Source organism: Neofelis nebulosa, chromosome 7 (genome assembly GCF_028018385.1).
Source record: "Neofelis nebulosa isolate mNeoNeb1 chromosome 7, mNeoNeb1.pri, whole genome shotgun sequence".
Taxonomy (NCBI): Eukaryota; Metazoa; Chordata; class Mammalia; order Carnivora; family Felidae; genus Neofelis; species Neofelis nebulosa.
In genome coordinates, this window is record NC_080788.1 from 106446268 (window position 1) to 106468612 (window position 22345).

The 22345-nt window shown below is 35.0% G+C and overlaps 1 protein-coding gene across 9 annotated transcripts in view; it reads left to right on the forward strand.

Annotated features, from left to right (window-relative positions):
• Positions 1-22345, forward strand: part of KIAA0586 (KIAA0586 ortholog) — a 113931-nt gene that overhangs the window by 31206 nt on the left and 60380 nt on the right. For all 9 annotated transcript variants that reach the window (XM_058739169.1, XM_058739173.1, XM_058739168.1 and 6 more), the window contains 7 exons: positions 3045-3242; positions 4709-4896; positions 8073-8180; positions 9351-9431; positions 15420-15613; positions 17058-17176; positions 21265-21464. In XM_058739169.1, coding sequence (XP_058595152.1) covers positions 3045-3242; positions 4709-4896; positions 8073-8180; positions 9351-9431; positions 15420-15613; positions 17058-17176; positions 21265-21464 — 1088 coding nt within the window. The remainder of the gene's footprint in view (positions 1-3044; positions 3243-4708; positions 4897-8072; positions 8181-9350; positions 9432-15419; positions 15614-17057; positions 17177-21264; positions 21465-22345) is intronic.

Sequence of the window (22345 nt, forward strand, 5' to 3'; positions counted from 1 at the left end):
TCATAATTGCACTTTTCACAATCTGATGTTATATATATTTTTTTCTTTTTCTTTTTTTTAAATCTTTACATTTTTTTAAATGTTTATTTATTTTTGAGAAACAGAAAGAGACAGAGTGCAAGTGGGGGAGGGGCAGAGAGAGAGGGAGACACAGAATCTGAAGCAGGCTCCAGGCTCCGAGCTGTCAGCACAGAGCCCGACGCAGGGCTCAAACTCACGAACCACGAGATCATGACCTGAGATGAAGTCGGATGCTCAACCGACTGAGCCACCCAGGAGCCCCTTTTTCCTTTTGCTTTTTATATGCTGCTGCTGCTCTTCTTCTTCTTCTTCTTCTTCTTCTTCTTCTTCTTCTTCTTCTTCTTCTCTGAGTGTAGCTAACACACAATGTTACGTTAGTTTTAGGTGTACAACATGGTGATTTGACAAGTGTATACATTATGCTATGTTCACAAGTGTAGCTACCATCTGTCCTGTTACATCTCAGTGATAGTACCATTGACTATATTCCTTATGTTCTGCCTTTTATTCCCCTGAGTTATTTGTTCCATTACTGGAAGACTGTATTTCCCATTCCCCTTCACTCATTTTGTCCAACCCCCTGTCCACCTCCTCTCTGGAAACTATCAGTGTATTCTCTATGTTATTATGTGTCTGATTCTGTTTTTTGTTTATGTGTTTGTTTTTAGACTCTGCTTATGAGTGAAATCATATGGTATTTGTCTTTCTCATTCTGAGATATTTCACTTAAAACAATACCCTCTAGGGGCGCCTGGGTGGCTCAGTCGGTTGGGCGTCCGACTTTGGCCCAGGTCATGATCTCACGTCTGTGAGTTCGAGCCCCGCGTCGGGCTCTGTGCTGACAGTGCAGAGCCTGGAGCCTGTTTCAGATTCTGTGTCTCCCTCTCTCTCTGACCCTCCCCCATTCATGCTCTGTCTCTCTCTGTCTCAAAAATAAATAAACGTTAAAAAAAAAACAAAAAACAATACCCTCTAGGTCCATCCATGTTTTCTCAAATAGCACAAACTCATCCCTTTTTTATGGCTGCATAATATTCCACTATATATATATATATATATATATATATATATATATATATATACACACACATACACACACACACACACACACACACCCCACACCCCACATCTTTTTTACCCACTTGTTTATCAATGGACACTTGAGTTGCTTCTGTATCTTGGCTATTGTAAATAATGGTGCAGTAAATACAGGAGTACATTTATCTTTTTGAATTAGTGTTTTTGTTTTCTTTGGATAAAATATACAGTAGTGGAATTATTGGATCATATGGTATTTCTATTTTTTAAATTTCTGAGAAAACTGCATACTGTTTTCCACAGTGGCTGTACCAGTTTACATTCCCACCAACAGTGCATGAGGGGTCCTTTTTCTCCACATTTACTTGTTACTTCTTGTGTTTTTATTTTAGCCATCTCACAGGTGTAAGGTGATAATCTTGTTCTAGTTTTGATTTGCATTTCCCTGATGATATTGGCATCTTTTCATGTGTTTATTGGCCACCTGTATGCCTTCTTTAGGAAAATGTCTGATTTTATATTTTTATTTGCTTATCCATTGTTTTCCTTACTAGACTGTAAACTCAGTGAGTACGTTTGGTTTATTCATTACTCTATTTCCTGTGTCTGGGGCAATGCCTAACATATAAAATGCTGAAAAAATTTTAAATGAACATTCAAGAAAAATATTCATTTAATTGAATAAATGAATACTAGACAACAGAATGAAAAAAATATAGATATGGTACTAAAATGTTTCTTCCTAGGATCATAAATCTATGTTTAACAGTCCAGATGCATAAAATTACTCCCATATTAAAAGAAAAAAGGTAGTAATGTCAGGAGTTTATTTAGAAAATAGTTTATTTTCCTTTATACTTTTACTTTTCTTCACTTTCCTCAGGTTCTGTAGAAATCAGACAAATTTCTAATTTTTTAAGAAATCAGGATTTAGGGGTGCCTGGCTGGCTCAGTTGGAACAGCATGGGACTCATGATTTCAGGGTCGTGAGTTCAAGCCTCAGGATGAGTGTAGGGATTACTAAAAAAAAAACAAAAAAAACCAAAAAACTTAAAAAAAAGAACTCAGGATTTAATGTCTATAGATTTTCATACATAGGAATAGAAAAAGTGTATAATGATATTGACTCCTATAAGATTTTAATAGGTATATAATTTGATTATCTGTACATAATTTCAAAGGTTAAAGGCTGATTATTCAGAATTATGTCATGAGTAAAGATGTAATGAGAAGATGAAAAAAAATCCAATTCCAAATATGATCATTAACTTTTTTGTACCCATAAGGGAAAATATGTAATGGGTTAAATAAATAATACAGTCTGAATATTCTGAATCTTTTACTCAACATTTTTTTCCTCGTCATTGAATCTATCTTGTCATAGTAGTTGAAGAAGTTATTACCTATATTCATTGGTTCAGAAACCATGGCCTGCGAGTCAGCTGCCTGTTCTTTTTTTTGTTTTTTTTTTAAAGTTTATTTATTTTTGAGAGAGAGAGACAGAGCACCAGCTGGGGAAGGGCAGAGAGAGAGACACAGAATCTGAAGCAGGCTCCACGCTCTAGGCTGTCAGCACAGAGCCCAACACGGACTCAAAACTCATGAACCATGAGATCTTGATGTGAGCCAAAGTCAGACGCTTAACCAACTGAGCCACCCAGGCACCCCCAGCTGCCTGTTCTTATAAATAGTATTGGAAATAGCCACACATTTATTTGTGCATTGCCTATGACTGCTTTCATGCTGTAGTGGCAGAATTGACATGTAGCTGAGACTGCATGGCTCATGAGACTAAAATGTTTACTGTCTGGCCATTTAAGAAAAAGGTTTTGCCAGACCCTGGTTTATATGTTACTTCTATTTGGGAGCCTTGTAACTTTATTATATAGAAGGAGATCTTTCTGTAAAGATCTGTATTTCTAGCTGGCTGGATAGTATATGTTCAAACAATATTTTAAAGTATCTGCCATTGATAATTATTATAGGCACTAAAGTAAAGTCAATAAGAACACAAACTGACTTTTATGCAATGAAACCTGTGAAAATGGATTCTAAATCGCAACACTCCATTCCTATGATGCTGCCTCCTGGTGATCAGCATTACTTGTTCAGCCCAAGCAGAGAAATGCCTACTCTTTCAGGTACACTGGAAGGTCACCTAATTCCTATGGCTATTCTTTTAGGTAAGTCCCAACAAAATACACAGGGTAAATTTTAAATTCTTATCAACAGTGGCAGGACTTTCAAAATGACGTGATAGTCCCTTACCTTTTCATCTATGTGTTGTATCTGTGGGTAGGGCCTCAGAATGTGTCTTATTTTGTATAATAGCAGTCTCTGAAATAATGGGCTCTCACCAAAGTTTCATTCACAGGAAACATTCCTTTGATATTTTATAGTACATTGCTATAGATGAAACAAAGCAATAAAATGTTTAGATATGTTCTAGATATTCATAATAATTAAAGAATTCAAACATTCTAAGTAGTTCAGTGTCATGTGTTAGGTGAAGTACTTTAAAGTAAGTTTTATGTACTTTTCAACTAGGCTGTGGTAAGTAAAAATTGTGTGGTTGTGTCTCCTAGGCCAATAGTTGGTTATTTACCTATCTGAGGTCTCTCAGACTCATGACTGTAAAAATTCAACACATCATTTTTGCTCCCACACTAACTCTTAAAATATAGTTAGCAGTTTTTTTTCTTTTGGTGTCCTTGCTATTCTTTCTTAATTTTGTTGAATGATTTAAATATGGACATTTTCCAACATAAGAGGGAATTTTTCATTTATGATATTATGGGTTAGTGACATGTCACCTTGGTAGCTGTGTCTGTTCAAACATGCCTTCTGTTAATGTAGTAGCTAATCCTTGCTGTGTGCCAGCTATAGACGTAAGCACTTTATATATACCAATTTATTTAATCTACCCTGTAAAACCCATGGTAATATACCAGTTTTATAGATGAAGGAACCAAGGCACAGAGAAATTAAGTAATTTGTCAAAGGCCACATAACTTGAGTGGAGCTGGGATTCAAACCCAGTCAGTCTGGCTTTATAAAGAGTCTACGCTTCTAAAGAATGTACTGTATTGTCCCTCTTTACTTTGAAATGTAGGAAATAAGTGGAACTTTTGAAGTGAAAGCTAAGTTTCTGACAGCTGTGATAACTACCAAATAGTGGGTATATGTGCTATTTATTGGTAGTCAATCACGAGTATTTTATTGTTGGTTTTATTTCTGTCCATGGTTGCTCTATGAAGATTTGAGAATAAAAGTAATCCGATGTAATGCACTACATATTACTCGTAGCTCTGTCACTTATAAACAGGTATGACCTTTGACCAATTCTGTTGTTTCTAAACCTATTTCTTCAACTGTGAAATGTGGAAAACATGAACACCTCCTAGGCTTATTTTGAGGGCCAGATAGTGTATGTGAAGTGTCTGGCACATATGGGTGCCTGGTAAATGTGAGTCACTGCTGAAGGGAAGCCATGGTGAGTATGTTGACGGTGATAATAATAGAAGGAGAGATGACTGCAGTTAGCACTCGGTTTTTAGATGAGAATTCAGCCATAAACATCCAGGTTACGTATTTGATTTTACCCTTTATTTCTGAAATGGTCGATGCATCTCTTCCCCAAACTCTTTAGGACAAACCCAAAGTAATAGTGATTCCATGCCACCCACTGGAGTAATTGTAAACAAGCCACACCCTGTAACAGTGACTACTTCTATTCCTCCATCATCTCGAAAAACGGAAACTGGAGTAAAGAAACCTAACATTGCAGTTATAGAAATGAAGTCAGAAAAAAAGGATCCTCCTCAGCTTACCGTACAGGTATGCCAGGGTGCACAAATAGACAATTTTTAAAAAAAATTTTTTTTTAACATTTATTTATTTTTGAGACAGAGAGAGACAGAGCATGAACGGGGGAGGGTCAGAGAGAGGGAGACACAGAATCTGAAACAGGCTCCAGGCTCTGAGCTGTCAGCACAGAGCCCGACGCGGGGCTCGAACCCACGGACCGTGAGATCATGACCTGAGCCAAAGTCGGCCGCTTAACCGACTGAGCCACCCAGGTGCCCCATGAATAGACAATTTTAAGGGAAGAAAATTTAGCACTTAAAATCTGTTACATTGCTTCGTGAAAAATTTGCTTTCATCATGGGCCTTTTGTTCTTTAAAACTATGATATTAACATGATATCTCGATCCTTGTTCTACATGATTTAAGCTACTTGTTCTAAACTAGTGATTCATATCCAGGTGACATGATGATATTCCAAAGGGAACAGTTCAAGAGTGTATTATAATTAATTTTAAAAGAATGAGTATGACTTTAAATATATACAAGATTTGAATGAATAGAAAGGGAACTTATATGTTAAGATTAATTATTCAAGTTTCCATTCTTCCTAAGTTAATATATAATTTAAGTCAAATTGTAATTTTAAAAAGCCCCATCACAAGGGATGAGTTTTATTTTTTTGTCTGTTTTTTTTAGTTTGAACTTAAGGGTCATTTTGATGTTTGATATTATTTAATGATTCGATATTTTATTTGATATTACTTAATGATTATGTAATGACTTGATACTATTTAATGACTTAAGATTTAAGGATCATTTTGATATTTGAACCTGTATAACGAAGTATTTCAGATAATAGCTTTGGTTATTTGAAAAAGAGAGGCTCTGGGTGGCTCAGTCAGCTATGTGTCCTCTTTTTTTTTTTTTAATTTTAATTTAATTTATTTTTTAAATTTTCATCCAAGTTTGTTAGCATATATGTGTCCAACTCTTGATCTTGGCTCAGGTCATGATCTCATAGTTCGTGGGATCTAGCCCTGCGTCAAATAAATAAATAAATAAACTTAAAAAAATAAAATAATTTAAAAAAAGAGTCTAGTCTGTGGTAGATACTTCATATATCAGTGGGCAATAAGATTCTTGTAAGCGGAATATTTTATAATTAGTTAACAATGTGGAAAATAGATCAGTTTAAGACTCTAACCTCTTACTGTATGGCACATGAATTCTAAATAGGCAATAGGTGAAAGTATAACTGTAAAACATAAAAACAACAAAATTAGAAGATAATTGCATGGAATTTTTATCAAGGCTAAAGTTAAGTCTGAATATGAGAAAAGAAAACCTACATATGATAAGAGAATAGATTTGAATCTATAAAATCTAAAACTGAAGTTAATGTAAAAAATTCCGATACAAAAAGGAAAACTACAGTGAGAATAGATGAAAGGAATATGCTAGAAAGGATCAATTTTTAAATCTGAAAACTTGCATAAATTAATAAGAAAGCAGTTGCAAATCTGGAAATATTCAAAGAACATAAATACAGAAAAGGAAATACAGTTTATAACCAAGAAAATGAGTAATTTCAATCTTTCTGGTCACCAAGATAATGCAAATTAAAATAACAATGATATACTTCCATTTAAAAACTTATTACTTAAACAATTATATTATTTAATTGGACAAAGCGGTAAAACATAATTATGTTTTTGATGACATTAATTTTTTAATGTTTATTTTTGAGAGAAAGAGACACAGAATGTGTGTAGGGGAGACACAGAGAGAGAGGGAGACACAGAATCTGAAGCAGACTCCAGGCTTCAGGCTGTCAGCAGAGAGCCCCAGGCGGGGCTCAAACTCACGAACCATGAGATCATGACTTGAGCCAAGACCTGAGCCAACTCGGCTGCTTAACCAACTGAGCCACCCAGGCACCCCTGTTTTTGATGACATTAAATAGAACTTGTTTGGGTTGCATTTTGGCATTAATTACCAAGACTTTTAAATATTTATGGTTAGTGACTCCGGAATTTAATCTAGTCTCTGTCTATCTAGCATAATGAAATAATTCAAAGCTTAGGGGTAAAAAAACCCTGTATGTATGAAGAAGTTTTTTATGGTGATATGTATAATAGTGGAAATACTAGTAATATCTTAAATGTTTGCCAACAGAAAAGTGGTTAAATAATTAAGGCATGTATATTTGTTGAAATTCACAGTTATTTAAAATATAATTATGAGCTGGGTGGCTCAGTCAGTTAAGTGTCCAACTCTTGATTTTAGCTCGGGTCATCATCTCACAGTTTGTGGTTTGGAGCCCCACAATGGGCTCTGCACTAACAGTACAGAGCCTGCTTGGGATTGTCTCTCTCCCTCTCTCTCAGTCCCACCCCAACTTGTGCTTGCAGTCTCTTTCTCTCTCAAAAATAAAAATATGAACTTAAAAAATATATAATTATGAAGATTCTATGGAATCAAGAAAGGTGCTTATGACTTTAATTACAATGAGAAATCAGAAATGAAATTATTTTGGGGACACCTGGATGGCTCAGTTGGTTAAGCGTCCAACTTTTGGCTCAGGTCATTATTTCACAGTTCATGAATTTGAGCTCTGCAGGGCTCTGTGCTGTCAGCACAGAGCCGGCTTCAGATCCTCTGTCCCCCTCTCTCTCTGCCCCTCCCCTGCTTGTGCTCTTTCCCTCTCTCTCAAAAATAAACAAACATTAAAAAAAAAAAAAATGAAATGAAACTATGTTAGATTTTAGCCATACATGAGTACATAGTAAAAAGATAAAAGGAAGAGTGAAAATAATTTAAGGTGTTAGGATTTTGAAGGTGGCTCAGTCGGTTAAACATCTGACTCTTGATTTCAGCTCAGGTCGTAATCTTACAGTTCATGAGTCCAAGCCCCATGTCAAGCTCTGTGCTGACAGCATGGAGCCTGCTTGGGATTCTCTGTTTCCCTCTCTCTCTGCCCCTTTCCTGCTTGCTCTCTCTCTCTCTCTCAAAAATAAACATTAAAAAAATAAAGATAGTAGGATTTTGTGTGTTCCCCTTTATTTTCTAAATTTTGTAAAATATGCTTTCATAACTCAAAAAATTTGTCATCCATTGACTTCGCAATAAAAAGTATATGTTATTAATGTATAGATTGACAAATATTTGAGTCAAAATGATAAACTGGATGTTATGTTCCGTTTCAGGTGTTACCCAATGTGGATATTGATAGCATTTCGAATGGTAGTGCTGATGTCGACTCATCTCTGACTAGTCCCAAAGAAGCACGTCCTCCTCTGAAAACCTGGATACAGGTATTCAGAAATTTATCTTCTAGTTTTGAGTAATTTCTGACTATGGAGTTTAATATTACTCCATGAAAAGTCTCCCATTATAATTATAATCTATTATAATAATTTTGGTTTTAAGGAAAGGATTCAAAATTAATCTGGAATTGCTGATGAACTTGAAAAAGGAAGTTGGTTTTAAGATCCTTGTGTTTATAAACACTGTGAAAGTGATAATCCTTAGTGTAACTTTTTATGTGTAACTTAAGTTGTAAGACTCTCATATATGAATAGAGGATTTCTATCTCTTTGGAGAAGAAACTTGATTTAAACAAGGAATTAAATTATAGGTTCCTGAATGTGAATTCATAGTCACGTTTGGAGTTCATGATTTGGGATGTTGCTTTTTCAATATAGTGTTGATACGATGCAAAAATTGGCATTTCTCCCTAGTATTTATTTGCTATTGAATAATGAAGCTCTAACTTTACTATACAGTGAAATAATACTGTAATTTCCCCCAGCTTTCATCTATTGTAAGCAAATGTCATCAAGGATACAATTTTAAGGAGAGGGAGAACACCAACAATTTTTCACGATCCGAAATAGTAAAATAGAACTGACCCTAAATGGCAATTATGCCTAATTGAATTTTTTCATCAGTGATTTTTTTCACCAGATGTTTATTAAAACATATGATTACAAATAATTTTTTCGACTGTTTATCATTCTGCTCTCAGGAAGGAGCTAATATGGTTTTGGGGACTGGATTATATCAAGTGAAGCCTAGAGGCTAAATTTCTAAAATAACTATCTTTCTAATTTATTTGATTCTGTATCTGTATTTTTGTGAATGTGTATATATGTGTACTTATATATCTAACATATAAACACTTTAACTCTAGGAGAGAAATTACAGTCCTATCAACTTTATCAATTGACTTAAATTGCATTGTTGGTGGAGTCATTGACAGAAACTTATATTTAATTTTTGATAGCTATTGAGATGAAATTTGATGGCTTGAGGACTATCTTGAATTTCATTTACTTAATGAAATCAATTCTAAACAGGATATTAAAATTTAAAAATAGGACCATGAAATGACAAGTTTATGTTGTGGGTAGAAATATGATAAATTATATATGAATTAAAAATATATTAAGCACAACAAAATCTTTTCAAAAATGTTTTCTTAGAATTCAGAATTTATGAAGGTAGATGAAGAAGAGGTGAAGTTTCCAGGAACGAACTTTGATGAAGTAATTGATATCATACAGGTAACAAGGCTTAGAAACCATGAGAAATTATTTTTCTACCAGCATTCTTTTACATGATTATCTTTTCTTTAAAGACTATTATTATTATTTTTTAGGGCAGTTTTAGGTTCACTAAAACTGCAAAAATAAGAGGGAAGTACAGAGATTTCCCATATACCTTCTACCCCCACACATGCATAGACTCCCCTGCTATTAACATCCCCCACTAGAGTGGAACATTTGTTAAAATTGATGAACCTACACTGACACATCTTAATCACTCAAAGTCCATAGTTTGCCCTAGAGTTTACTCTTGATGATGTATGTATATTCATGGGCTTGAACAAATGTATCCGTCATTATAGTATCATACAGAGTATTTTCACTGCCCTGAAATCCTTTGTGTTCTACCTGTTCCTTCCTTCCTGACTCATGTCCAATCCTTGGCAACCACTGATCTTTTTATTGTCTCCATAGTTTTGCCTTTTCCAGAATGTCATATACTTAGAATCATATGGTGTGTAGCCTTTTTAGATTGTCCTCTTTTACTTGCTAATATGCATGTAAGCTTCCTCCATGTTTTCATGACTTAGTAGCTTATTTCTTTTTAGTTTTGAATAATATTCCATTGTTTATATCACATTTATTTACCTGTTCACCTACTAAAGGACATCTTGGTTGCTTCTAAGTTTTGGCAGTTATGCATAAAGCTGCTATAAACATTTGTGCGCAGATTTTTGTGTGGACATAAGTATTCAACTCCTTTGGGTAAATATTAGGGAGGATGATTGCTGGATTGTATGGTAAAAGTATGTTCAGATTTATAAGAAGCCACTAAACTGTTTGCCAAAGTAGCTGTACCATTTTCCTGTACCAGCACCTGTACCATTTCCCACCAGCACCTGCACATCCTTGTCAGCATTTGATGCTGTCAGTATTCTGGATTTTGGCCAGATTTTATGTAGTGGTATTTCATTGTGGTTTTAATTTGTATTCTCTGATGACATATGATGTGGAGCACCTTTTCATATGCTTATTTTCCATCTGCATATCTTCTTTGATGAGTGCTATTTTCAAAATTGGGTTGTTTTCTTATTGTTGAGTTTTAAGAGTTCTTTGTATATTTTGAATAAGAGTTCTTTATCAGTTTGTCTTTTGGCAAATATTTCTCCTAGTTTGCAGTTTGTCTTCTTATTCTCTTGATGTTGTCTTTCACAGAGCAGAAGTTTTTAATTTGAATGAAGTCCAGCTGATTTTTTCTTTCATGGATCACCCCTTTGGTGGCATATCTAAAAAGTCATTGCTATACCTGCAGTTATCTCATTTTTCTCCTATGTTCTCTTCTAGGACTTTTATAGTTTTGTGTTTTACAATTAGTCTAGGATCCATTTTGAGTTAATTTTTGTGGAAAGTATAAAGTCTGTGTCTATATTCATTTTTTTTCCCTGTAGGTGTCCAGTTGTTCAGTATTATTTGTTGAAAAGACTATCCTTGCTCCATTGTATTGCCTTTGCTCCTTTGTCAAAGATCGGTTGACTATACTTATGTGGTTCTATTTTTGGGCTCTCTATTCTGTTCCATTCTTCTCTTTGACTGTTCTTTCATCAATACCACACTCTCCTGATTACTACTGATTTAAATTTTTTTTTTCAACGTTTTTTTATTTATTTTTGGGACAGAGAGAGAGACAGAGCATGAACGGGGGAGGGGCAGAGAGAGAGGGAGACACAGAATCGGAAACAGGCTCCAGGCTCCGAGCCATCAGCCCAGAGCCTGACGCGGGGCTCGAACTCACGGACCGCGAGATCGTGACCTGGCTGAAGTCGGACGCTTAACCGACTGCGCCACCCAGGCGCCCCTGATTACTACTGATTTATAGTAAATATTAAAGTTGAATAGTGTCAGTCCTCCAACTTTATTCTTCGCCTTCAATATTATGTTGGCTATTCTAGTTCTATTGCCTCTCCATATAAATTTTGGAGTCAGTTGATAACCACATAATAGCTTGTTGAGATTTTTATTGGCATTGCTTTGAATATATAGATCAAGTTGGGAATAACTGACATCCTGACAATATTGAGTCTTCCTATCTAAGAATATAGTATAATATCTCTTTATTGATTTAGTTCTTCTTTGATTTCCTTCATTAGAATTTTGTACTTTCCCTCAAATAGTTCTTGTACATGTTTTGTTAGATTTATTCTAAAGTATTTCTTTTTTTTTTTTTTTTTGGATGCTTATGTAAATGGTATTTGTTTTTATTTTATTTTATTATTATTTTTTTTAATGTTTTTATTTATTTTTGAGACAGAGAGAGACAGAGCATGAATGGGGGAGGGACAGAGAGAGAGGGAGACACAGAATCGGAAGCAGGCTCCAGGCTCTGAGCCATCAGCCCAGAGCCTGACGCGGGGCTCGAACTCACAGACTGTGAGATCGTGACCTGAGCCGAAGTCGGACGCTTAACTGACTGAGCCACCCAGGCGCCCCAAATGGTATTTGTTTTTAATTTCAGATTCCACTTGTTCATTGTTGGCATATAGGACAATGATTGATATTTTTATGTTGACCTTGTATCCTGCAAACTTGTTATAATCAATAATTAGTTCCAGGAGTTGTTTTTTCTTCTAGTTCTAAATAGATTAATCTATATAGACATGTCTACGTAGACAATAGAATGTCTGCATAAACAATCATTTCCTTTGCAAAGATCGTTTTATTTCTTCCTTCCCAATACCTTTTATTTCCTTTTATTGTCTATTTGTATTAGCAAGGACTTAGTACAGTGTTGAAAAGGACTGGTGAGAGGACACATCCTTGCCGTGTTCCTGATGTTTTGAGTATATTTTGACCATCAATATTATGTTACAGTGCTTTGAGAAACTTCCCTTTACTTTTTAGATAAATATATATTACTTTAAAATTATGGTTATTATTGTATAGTACAGTGTTCTCTTCATCTATATCACCTAGCTGCCTCAAGGAAGCTTAATGATTATCAGCTATTTCCCATCTATATCTCATCTCTCCTGCTTCCTGTTTTCTTCCTCCATTCCATTTCCTTTGGCTTCCCTCCCTCCAATCTGTCCTTTCTTTATTTTGTTACATTTATCTGTTTGATTTCTGGATTATTGGCAAGGTCACCAGTTAGTTCATATTGAGGGAAAAAGTTGTGAGGGGTCTAAAATCCAAGAGAAGAGCCCGTATAACAGGAAGAGTTATAGAAATGATAGAAATGGTAATATAGGAGAAAGGGAAAAATAGGAGGAAATGAACTATGATGGATGGGAAAAGATCATAGAACCTGCTTGAATAATAATATGTCAATAGAATTTAAAGACATTTGTTCAATCTATAAAGAGCTCACCAAACTCCACACCCGAAAAACAAATAACCCAGTGAAGAAATGGGCAGAAAACATGAATAGACACTTCTCTAAAGAAGACATCCGGATGGCCAACAGGCACATGAAAAGATGTTCAACGTCGCTCCTCATCAGGGAAATACAAATCAAAACCACACTCAGATATCACCTCACGCCAGTCAGAGTGGCCAAAATGAACAAATCAGGAGACTATAGATGCTGGAGAGGATGTGGAGAAATGGGAACCCTCTTGTACTGTTGGTGGGAATGCAAATTGGTGCAGCCGCTCTGGAAAGCAGTGTGGAGGTTCCTCAGAAAATTAAAAATAGACCTACCCTATGACCCAGCAATAGCACTGCTAGGAATTTATCCAAGAGATACAGGAGTACTGATGCATAGGGGCACTTGTACCCCAATGTGTATAGCAGCACTCTCAACAATAGCCAAATTATGGAAAGAGCCTAAATGTCCATCAACTGATGAATGGATAAAGAAATTGTGGTTTATATACACAATGGAATACTACGTGGCAATGAGAAAGAATGAAATATGGCCTTTTGTAGCAACGTGGATGGAACTGGAGAGTGTGATGCTAAGTGAAATAAGCCATACAGAGAAAGACAGATACCATATGGTTTCACTCTTATGTGGATCCTGAGAAACTTAACAGAAACCCATGGGGGAGGGGAAGGGGAAAAAAAAAAAAAAGAGGTTAGAGTGGGAGAGAGCCAAAGCATAAGAGACTGTTAAAAACTGAGAACAGGGGCGCCTGGGTGGCTCAGTTGGTTAAGCGTCCGACTTCGGCTCAGGTCATGATCTTGCGGTCCGTGAGTTCGAGCCCCGCGTCGGGCTCTGTGCTGACCGCTCAGAGCCTGGAGCCTGTTTCGGATTCTGTGTCTCCCTCTCTCTGACCCTCCCCTGTTCATGCTCTGTCTCTCCCTGTCTCAAAAATAAATAAAACGTTAAAAAAAAAACAAAACAAAAACTGAGAACAAACTGAGGGTTGATGGGGGGTGGGAGGGAGGGGAGGGTGGGTGATGGGTATTGAGGAGGGAACCTTTTGGGATGAGCACTGGGTGTTGTATGGAAACCAATTTGACAATAAATTTCATATATTAAAAAAAAAAAAGAAATAAAGACATTTGTTCATATTTCTTTCAGAACTTTCAGAACTAAGACCAGTTTTGTTCATCATTAAATCAAACCCTGTTTTAGAATATTAAGAGATCATGGGGAATCTGGTTGGCTCCGTTGGTTAAGCCAATGCTAGAATTCTAGCGTGAAGAGCTTGTATCTACACGTCCTTCTGCTGGATGATCTGTGTTAGTTTCCCAGCCTTATCTTTGGACAGTTGATCAAAGTTGGGTTGGAGCCCCACCTTGGGCTCTGTGCTGACAGCTCAGAGCCTGGAGCTGCTTTGGGTTCTGTGTTTCCCTCTCTCTGCCGCTCCCCCACTCGTGCTTTCTTTCTCAAAAATAAATAAACATTAAAAAATAAACAAACAAAATAACTAAGTAAAGATTGTAACTCAATAAATATCCTCCCATCAGGAAATGAAGCCCACAACTACTAAGTGGCAAAGCCGAGGTAGAAACACTTGTCTTTGAACCCCAAACTATTTGCTATTTCTAAAACTATTCCTTTCACTTGTACATTGAAAAAAATAGTTGTCAAATGTCTTTGCTAGGCCTTAGACATATAAAGATAAATAAGATTCTTGTCTTTGAAACACTCATGTGGTGTTCACATGAGAAGACATACCAGTGAACAAAAAACTTTAATACATTGCAGATCTCTTAATATTCTTTAAAAAAATTTTTTTTTAATATCTACACGGGGATAGAATCCATAAGCTGTGAGATTGTGACCTGAGCCTAAGTTGGATGCTTAACTGACTGAGCCACCTAGGCGCCCCTAGTTAGAATTTTTAAAGAGTCCTAATTTTTTTGATACTCATATTAAATTATTTACAGGTAAAATGATATCTATGATTTATTTCAAAATTTTATGTGAAGGGTAAAGAAGATGGAGAGTATAGATCACACAATTTAGCTGAGTTGATAATTGTTAAAGCTGGGGAACAGATAAATGGGATATGTGTAATTTATACATAACAGATACAGTGTACAAGCACTATTTTGTGTACTTTTAAGCATATATGATATTTTCATAATGAAAATTTTAAAAATTTCAGAAGTAAGTCCTTTGATCATGATGTGATGGTACAAATAATGTGTAAGATAACCTACCTACATATGTAAATGTAAATTTTAGTTTCAGAAAGAAGAAGCAGTTCTATTTGGAAACATCAGTTTTATTATGATAATAAATTAATAAATTTATAGAGGGAAATTTTGAAGTGTTTTATGCAGGAATAACCATGTTATCTAATTTGTTTTATGACTGCTTAAAATGAATATTCGGTTTTAAAATAATTATATAATTAAGGGTCTTCAATTTGATTTGTATGACAAATGTGTATATATCATAAATAATATGATACCGCCTAATTAGAAATGCGGTTGATTAATGTAGAAGTGTTGGTTAATTCACTGACATAAGTTCCCTGTCTATACTTGTCACCAGTAAATGTTAAACAGATACAGAAATATTATAGGTTTTATTTTTATTATTATTATTACCAGGAAGAGGAAAAATCCGATGAAATTCCAGAATACTCTGAACCAATTCTGGAGTTTAACAGAAGTGTTAAAGTTGTTTCTACAAAATATAATGGTCCTCCTTTTCCGCCAGTTGTTTCTACTGTTCAGCCCACTACTGATATTCTGGATAAAGTAATTCAGAGAAAAGAAACATTGGAAAATAGCTTAATTCAGTGGTGAGTTTACAGTAGTGTTGGTGTAAACAGAATCGTAGTAGGAAATATAAAGTATTAAGTTTTGGCTGGAAATCTTCCTTGTTTTCTTTTGTTTATTAAACTTTCCTTTGCTACAGTTACTGTAAACTCTTTGATGTGATGTGAGGGTTTTAACTAGTTGTTGAAGGTATTGTTTCTTTTCTTGAATATTTATGTTTTGGCTTTCTATTATGGCAAAAGAGGCTATTGTTAAGTAACAAAAGCCTTAAAAATGTACATATTCTTTTTTCTTTTTTAAGATTTTTTAAAAAGTATAATCTTTATACTCAGTGTGGGCTCCAATTTACAGCCCCAAGATTAAGAGTTACATGCTCCACCAAATGAGCCAGGTGCCTCTGTACATATTCTTTAATCCAGTGATTCACTGCCAGAAATTTATCCTAAGGATATAATTATGGTTCTGCTACTAGACCATACACTACTTAGCACATACAGTGTTTAGTATAAACAAGGCATTATTCTGCTTGTTACTTCTGTAAACTTATGAACTCTGTTTTTATCCTGTTTTTACCTGTGAGAAACCTTAAAGAAGTTATGGAATAAACACCTGAATAGTAATAGTTATCAAGATTAAATTTAGAAGAATATTTAATGAAATTGAAAGATATTAATCAAGAATATTTAGTGATGTTGAAAGATATTAATAATTACAAGACTTCCCTCAAAAATAAATGTGCATAGGAAAAAATTTGAAAAACAATATGCCAAATTGTTAGTTGTGTTTGTCCCTGAATCTGAGATTATGTGTGAGCCTTATCTATTTTTTTAACTTTTACATATATTCTAATTTATCTACAATGAATATCTATTACTTCTTTAATAATAGTTTATATCAGCCTCTTGGCTGCTCTAAAGAAATGTACAGAAGCAGTGTCCTTGTGTTCCCCTTCTTTTTCCTCCTCTTCTTTCTCTACTTCCTAAAAGTGATCTTGGAAATAAATTATCTTAACTTTTAAAGAGGAAAATGACCTGTATCACAGTCTGTATATTTAGTTCTTTGAAGAGGGGGCAGCTGGACTTCTTTTCTAATTCTTATCTTGTGTGGTTTTATATGGGTGCTTTCCAAGTAGGGAACCCAACATTTTAGGTACAGGATATGTCAGATAATTCTTGACCTAAACTTTATTATGACTTTAGGAGGTCTGTTAAACTTTTCATTAGAGTAATCTGAAAGTTCATTAAATCAAATTTAAAGCTATCTCCCACATGGAGATTCTGTTTCATGTGGTTTATTTTGCTAGGAGACATATTTGATTTATTTCTTCTCTCCAGATTCAACTTTCAGAATCACTACTTTCATATGTAAATGTTAGTGTCCATGGGTAAAGTTTATTTTTAAGGGTGGTATTTCTAACACTTCATACATTTCAATCAAATTTAGGAATCCTCAACTTTTATCCCCCAGGGTAGAACAAGAAATAATGTCAAGAATTATCTCTGGGCTCTTTCCAATCCAACAACAGTCCATAGCTAATGTCAGTGCTTCAGTCAGTGAGGCAAGTGAACCATTGACTTCTGACATAGGTAAGTGAAATGGAATCTTTTAAATTTTTTTGTTATTAAAGGGTAAAACCTTCAAGTCGTGGATTTATGTATCTTAGAGGTCAAGTAGTCTTCAGCTGACAAAAGATAAGCTCTTCCTTCTAATAATCCCTTCCCTGTTCTCTGTAGTGGAGGTTCTCTCATCCCCTTATTTCATACCGCAGCATTCAGATTATTATTATTATTATTGTTCCACCCCTGCATCCCTCCCACCCCAAATCTCTCTATTATTTCCCATAGCACTTTGTATATATCTTTGTTATGGAATTACCAGATTGGATTATGATTGGTGTACATATCTGCCTCACTTACTAGACTATAAATTACTCAGGATTACGGATGTTTCTCCTTTAGTGCCTAGCTTCTGACTGACACCTAATAAGACTTTAGGTATTCACTAAATGGATAAATGAGCCGCTTTCTTTATGGAACCTATATCATTCTCTTCTTCGTATTCTCCTTCCTCTTCCTTTTCTTCTGTCTTCTTCCCTTCCTTCTTCTTCCTTTTCCTCCTCCCCCTCTTCCCCTGATCTTCTGCCTCATTTTCTATCAGCTTTTTTGAGGTATAGTTTACTTGCCATAAAATTCACCAATTCTGAGTGTACAGTTTGATGAGTTTTGATAAAAGAACACTACTGTACATTAGCCACATAATCATGATGTAGAAAAACACATCATTCCAAAAAGTTCCCTCGTTGCCACTTTATAGTCCATTCCTAACTCCTTGCCATGCCTCCTGGGCCCTAACAACCACTGATCTGCCTTCTATTACTGTATTTTTGCCTTTTCTAGATTTTTATATGTATGTTAACATACAGTAGGTTGTTTTTTGTGTCTGCCCTTATTTAGCATCATGCTTGACAATCACATTTTATGTATGTAGTAATATTACATTATATGGCTGTAACATAATTTGTTAATCAATTTACTAGTTGATGGAAATTTGTAGTCTTTTAGTTTGGGGCTATTATAAATAAAGCTCTGATGTGGATATTTCCAAGCATATTTTTTAGATACATCTTTTAATTTCTCTTGGTCATATGGCAAATAGATGTTTAACTTTGTAAGAAACTACTAAATGTCTTTAGAGAGGCTGTTTTAGTTTGCATTCCCAACCAGCAGTGTTTCAGCGCTCCACTCACTCCACATCCTCACCACCACTGGGTCTTGTTAGTGTTTTTAATTATGGACATTCTGTAAGTATGTAGAGATAGCTCATTGTGATTTTTATGCGCATTTCCCTAATGACTGATGATGTACATTGTTTCATGTGCTTATTTGCCATGTCTATACTCACTTGGGTGAAATGTCTTTTTAAATCTTTTGCCCATTTTTAAGTTGAGTTTTGTGTTCTTCCTGTTAGTGAGTTGTAGAAGTTCTTTATTTGTTCTGGATACAAGTCCTTTGTTGGATATATTTTGCAAATACGTTCTCCTAGTTTATCTTGCCTTTTTGTTTTCTCAACATTATCTTTTGAAAACCAAAAGGTTAATTTTGATGAATTTTAATTTATCAACTTTCCTTTTATAGTTTGTGGTTTTTTTGGTGTATTACTTATGAATCTTTCTCAAGATCAGTAAGCTTTTCTCTCCTATCTTTTCTTCCAGAAGATGTATGGCTTCAGACTATACATTTAGTTCTATGGTACATTTTGAGTTAATTTTGATCCCTACTTTATACCATATACAAAGATTTTTTTTTCAGTATATGGAAGTCTAATGTTACTAGCATTATTTGTTGAAAAGATTATCCTTTCCCTGATGAATTGCCTTGACACTTTTGCTGAAAATCTGTTGGCTAAATATGTATGAATCTGTTTCTAGGCTTTCTATTCTGTCCCTTGATATGCAAGTCTATTTTTATGTCAATAACACACATTATTGTAATTTATTATTTTTTTATTAATATGAAATTTCTTGTCAAATTTGTTTCCATACAATACCCAGTGCTCATCCCAACAGGTGCCCATTGTAATTTAAAAATAAGTCTTGAAATTGGATTGTGTAAATTCTCCAACTTTGTTGTTCTTCTTTTTTAAACATTCCTATATATTATTACCTCTTTTTTTCCCTCTTCTCTCTCATCCAGAATTACCTACTTTTCTTCCTCCATAGACTAGACTGTCTTTTAACTGCCTAAATCCTAGACTTGAGTCCATATTTACAGCTTTTACTTTCTCACTGCCACTTTGTCTTTAGTCCTTACAGAGCTTTCTGCCCTTCCCCTAATGAAACTCCTCTCTCACAGAATTTGATTGTTAAGAATAACCTTTTTTCCAAATTCTTATCTTCCTACGTGGCTCTAGCATGAGCACTCTCGACCACCTCTAATTCTTAAAATGTCCTCCTCGTTTTGGTTTCTTAGAATCTATTCTGTTCTTGTTCCTCCCACCTTTTTTATTTCTCTAGGACTTTATTCCTCATCTTTTTCTTCCTGTTACTTGAATAAAAATTTTCCCTAAGTTTCTGTGCTGTGTCTTCTTTCTTTTCTGTGTTTTTTTTTTTCCAGTCTCTTTTTGCCATTTGTTACCCTTGGTCAGTTGATGACTCCTAAGCCACACATCTAGGCTGCGAGTTTGCAGTTTGGTTTGTTGATGAACATTCTACTTGATGCTCCACTGGCATCTCAAACTTGACGTATCCCAAATGTATCTCATTTTTCTAACCCGACCTGCTCTTTCTTTGTTTCTGTTTACATTAATACAGAATTTTCTAACTTCACTCCACACAACTGATTGTTGCATTTGGCTAATTCTTCCTGTTTAGTATAATTTGAATGCTTCCTCCACTGCTACCACCCCAGGTTTTCTTTCATCACTTTTTGGAAGGAAGAAAAAAATGACCAACAAAGTTATCCAGGAAATTTGTTTTCCTGGATGAAAATCTTAAAATTTCCAAACTGGATTTTTAGATCCTACTGTTTTCTATTTAAAAGCATATGTGTTTGTTTTTGTTTTGCCTACATCTGGGTAGGGCTTTTGGCTTTTATAACAGAGATGTTCTGATTTCTGGTCATGCTAAAACAATAAATTATGAGAACTGAAAAGATATATCTACATATACTGCCAAATATAAATTTGAAATTTGACAATCTTTAATATGGTAACTATAGAGTAAATTGCTGTTACTTGTCCCTCAACAAATGATCCTAAAACACCTGTACTCACTTTTTAGGGAATTCTGGATATTGCTGCCTTAGTTGTACTAATTAAGAAGTTCTCTTTGGAGAGATGACATCTCCATCAAATTGTATAGATCATTGTTTACATGTTCTCTACACAGAGCTTTAGAAATATACCCACTTTAAATCTAGTAAAGTCTGTTAAGGAAGTTTTTTACTGCATTTTATGAACATTTTTACAAATGAAAAGTATTACCTATTTGGAATATTAATATGCCTACCTATATAGCTTCTGATATCAAGCATGTAAACCACTATACAAGTTTGAGTAGGTTTAGTCTGTAGTGCTGGTAACTGATGTATCTGAAACTATAAAGAAGGAAGGTTTGTTTTCATATTTATAAAGCAGCTACTGTTTCTCTAAAATCCCCCAAAGTCATTGTGTCTTTGTGTTTTGGCCAAGATCTGTCATAGGGTTTCCTGTTACCCTACCCTTGGAAATAAATGTGAGTTGTTTTCAGATGAGAACATTTAAGTGACTGCAAATCCTTTCCATCACTAAATTCTGAAGTGGTAGGGAAGAGGCCATGTGAGTAAAGTTTTCACCTGGGTGTTTTCCTCACTCTTTTGATTTGTTTAGAAAGGATGTTCATTATGTAAGTTGTCATCTTAGTCTCTTTTGTAATAAATAATTTTGTATTTTCATTTTTATTCTTCCTCCTACCCCCTTAAACACAGATGTTTGCATCTCTAAATTTTTTTTTAATTTAAATTTTAGTTAACATACAGTATAATATTGGTTTCAGAAGTAGAATTCATCACTTATATATAACACCCAGTGTGCATCTCTAAAATTTTAAGAATTAAGATTTGGATTGCAGGTATGTTTCTTACATGCTTATTTTGAAATTCTTTCTTTCTTTCTTTTTTTTTTTTTTTTTTTTTTTTAGTGGCAGGAACAAGCAATGGTGTCCTCCAGCTTTTTGTTGATGCTGGGGTTCCTGTGAATTCAGACATGATTAGCCATTTTGTGAACGAAGCTCTTGCTGAGACCATTGCTGTCATGCTGGGTGATAGAGAAGCAAAAAAGCAAGGGCCTGCTGCCCCAAGTGTTTCTGGAGATGTTTCAACAAGCAACACATACTTGCCGGTAGGAGTGACTTTCCTTTCATGACTTGGAGTCCTGGGGAATTTTTGATACGTCTCTTAAAAACCAGTAAGATGGGAGTGCCCGTGTGGCTCATTCGGTTGAGGATCTTGACTCTTGATTTCAGCTCAGGTTGTGATCTCATGGTTCGTGACTTCGAGCCCTGTGTTGGGCTCTGCACTGACAGCACAAAGCCTGCTTGGGATTCTCTTTCTCTCCCCCTCCCCTGCTTGCTCGCTCACGCTCTCTCTCTCAAAAATAAATAAATAAACATTAAAAAAAATACCATGGACAAATTGTAAATTAGGTGTTGTAATAAGATTATAGTTTGTGGTGGAGATTGATTTTTTGTTGTTGCTATGGTATTATAGTAATATTTTCCCCAGCATTGTATTTTAAAAACTTTTAAATGTATAGAAAAGTTGAAAGTATGATACAATGAAAATCTGTATACTTTCTACCTAGTAGTTACCAATTGATAACTTTTTTTTATTTTGAGAGAAAGAGAGCAAGCCGAGGAGGGGCAGAGAAAGAGAATCCCAAGCAGGCTCTGTACTGACAGCACAGATGTGGGGCTCAAACGCACAAACCATGAGATCACGACCTGAGCTGAAATCAAGGGTTGGACGCTTAACCGACTGAGCCACCCAAGAGCTCCCGATTGATAACTTTTTGACATGTTTTATCTGTCTTTATATGTTACATACTCTTTAAAAATCATTTGAAAGTTGCAGGTATCATGACACTTTACTTCTGATCATCAGCAATATCTCAAAAAGAAGATACTTTCTTACATAATCAAAATGCCATCATCATACTCCTGAAGAAATTTAACATTGATATGTTAATACTATGTAATTTAGAGTCCATATTCAAATCTCCCT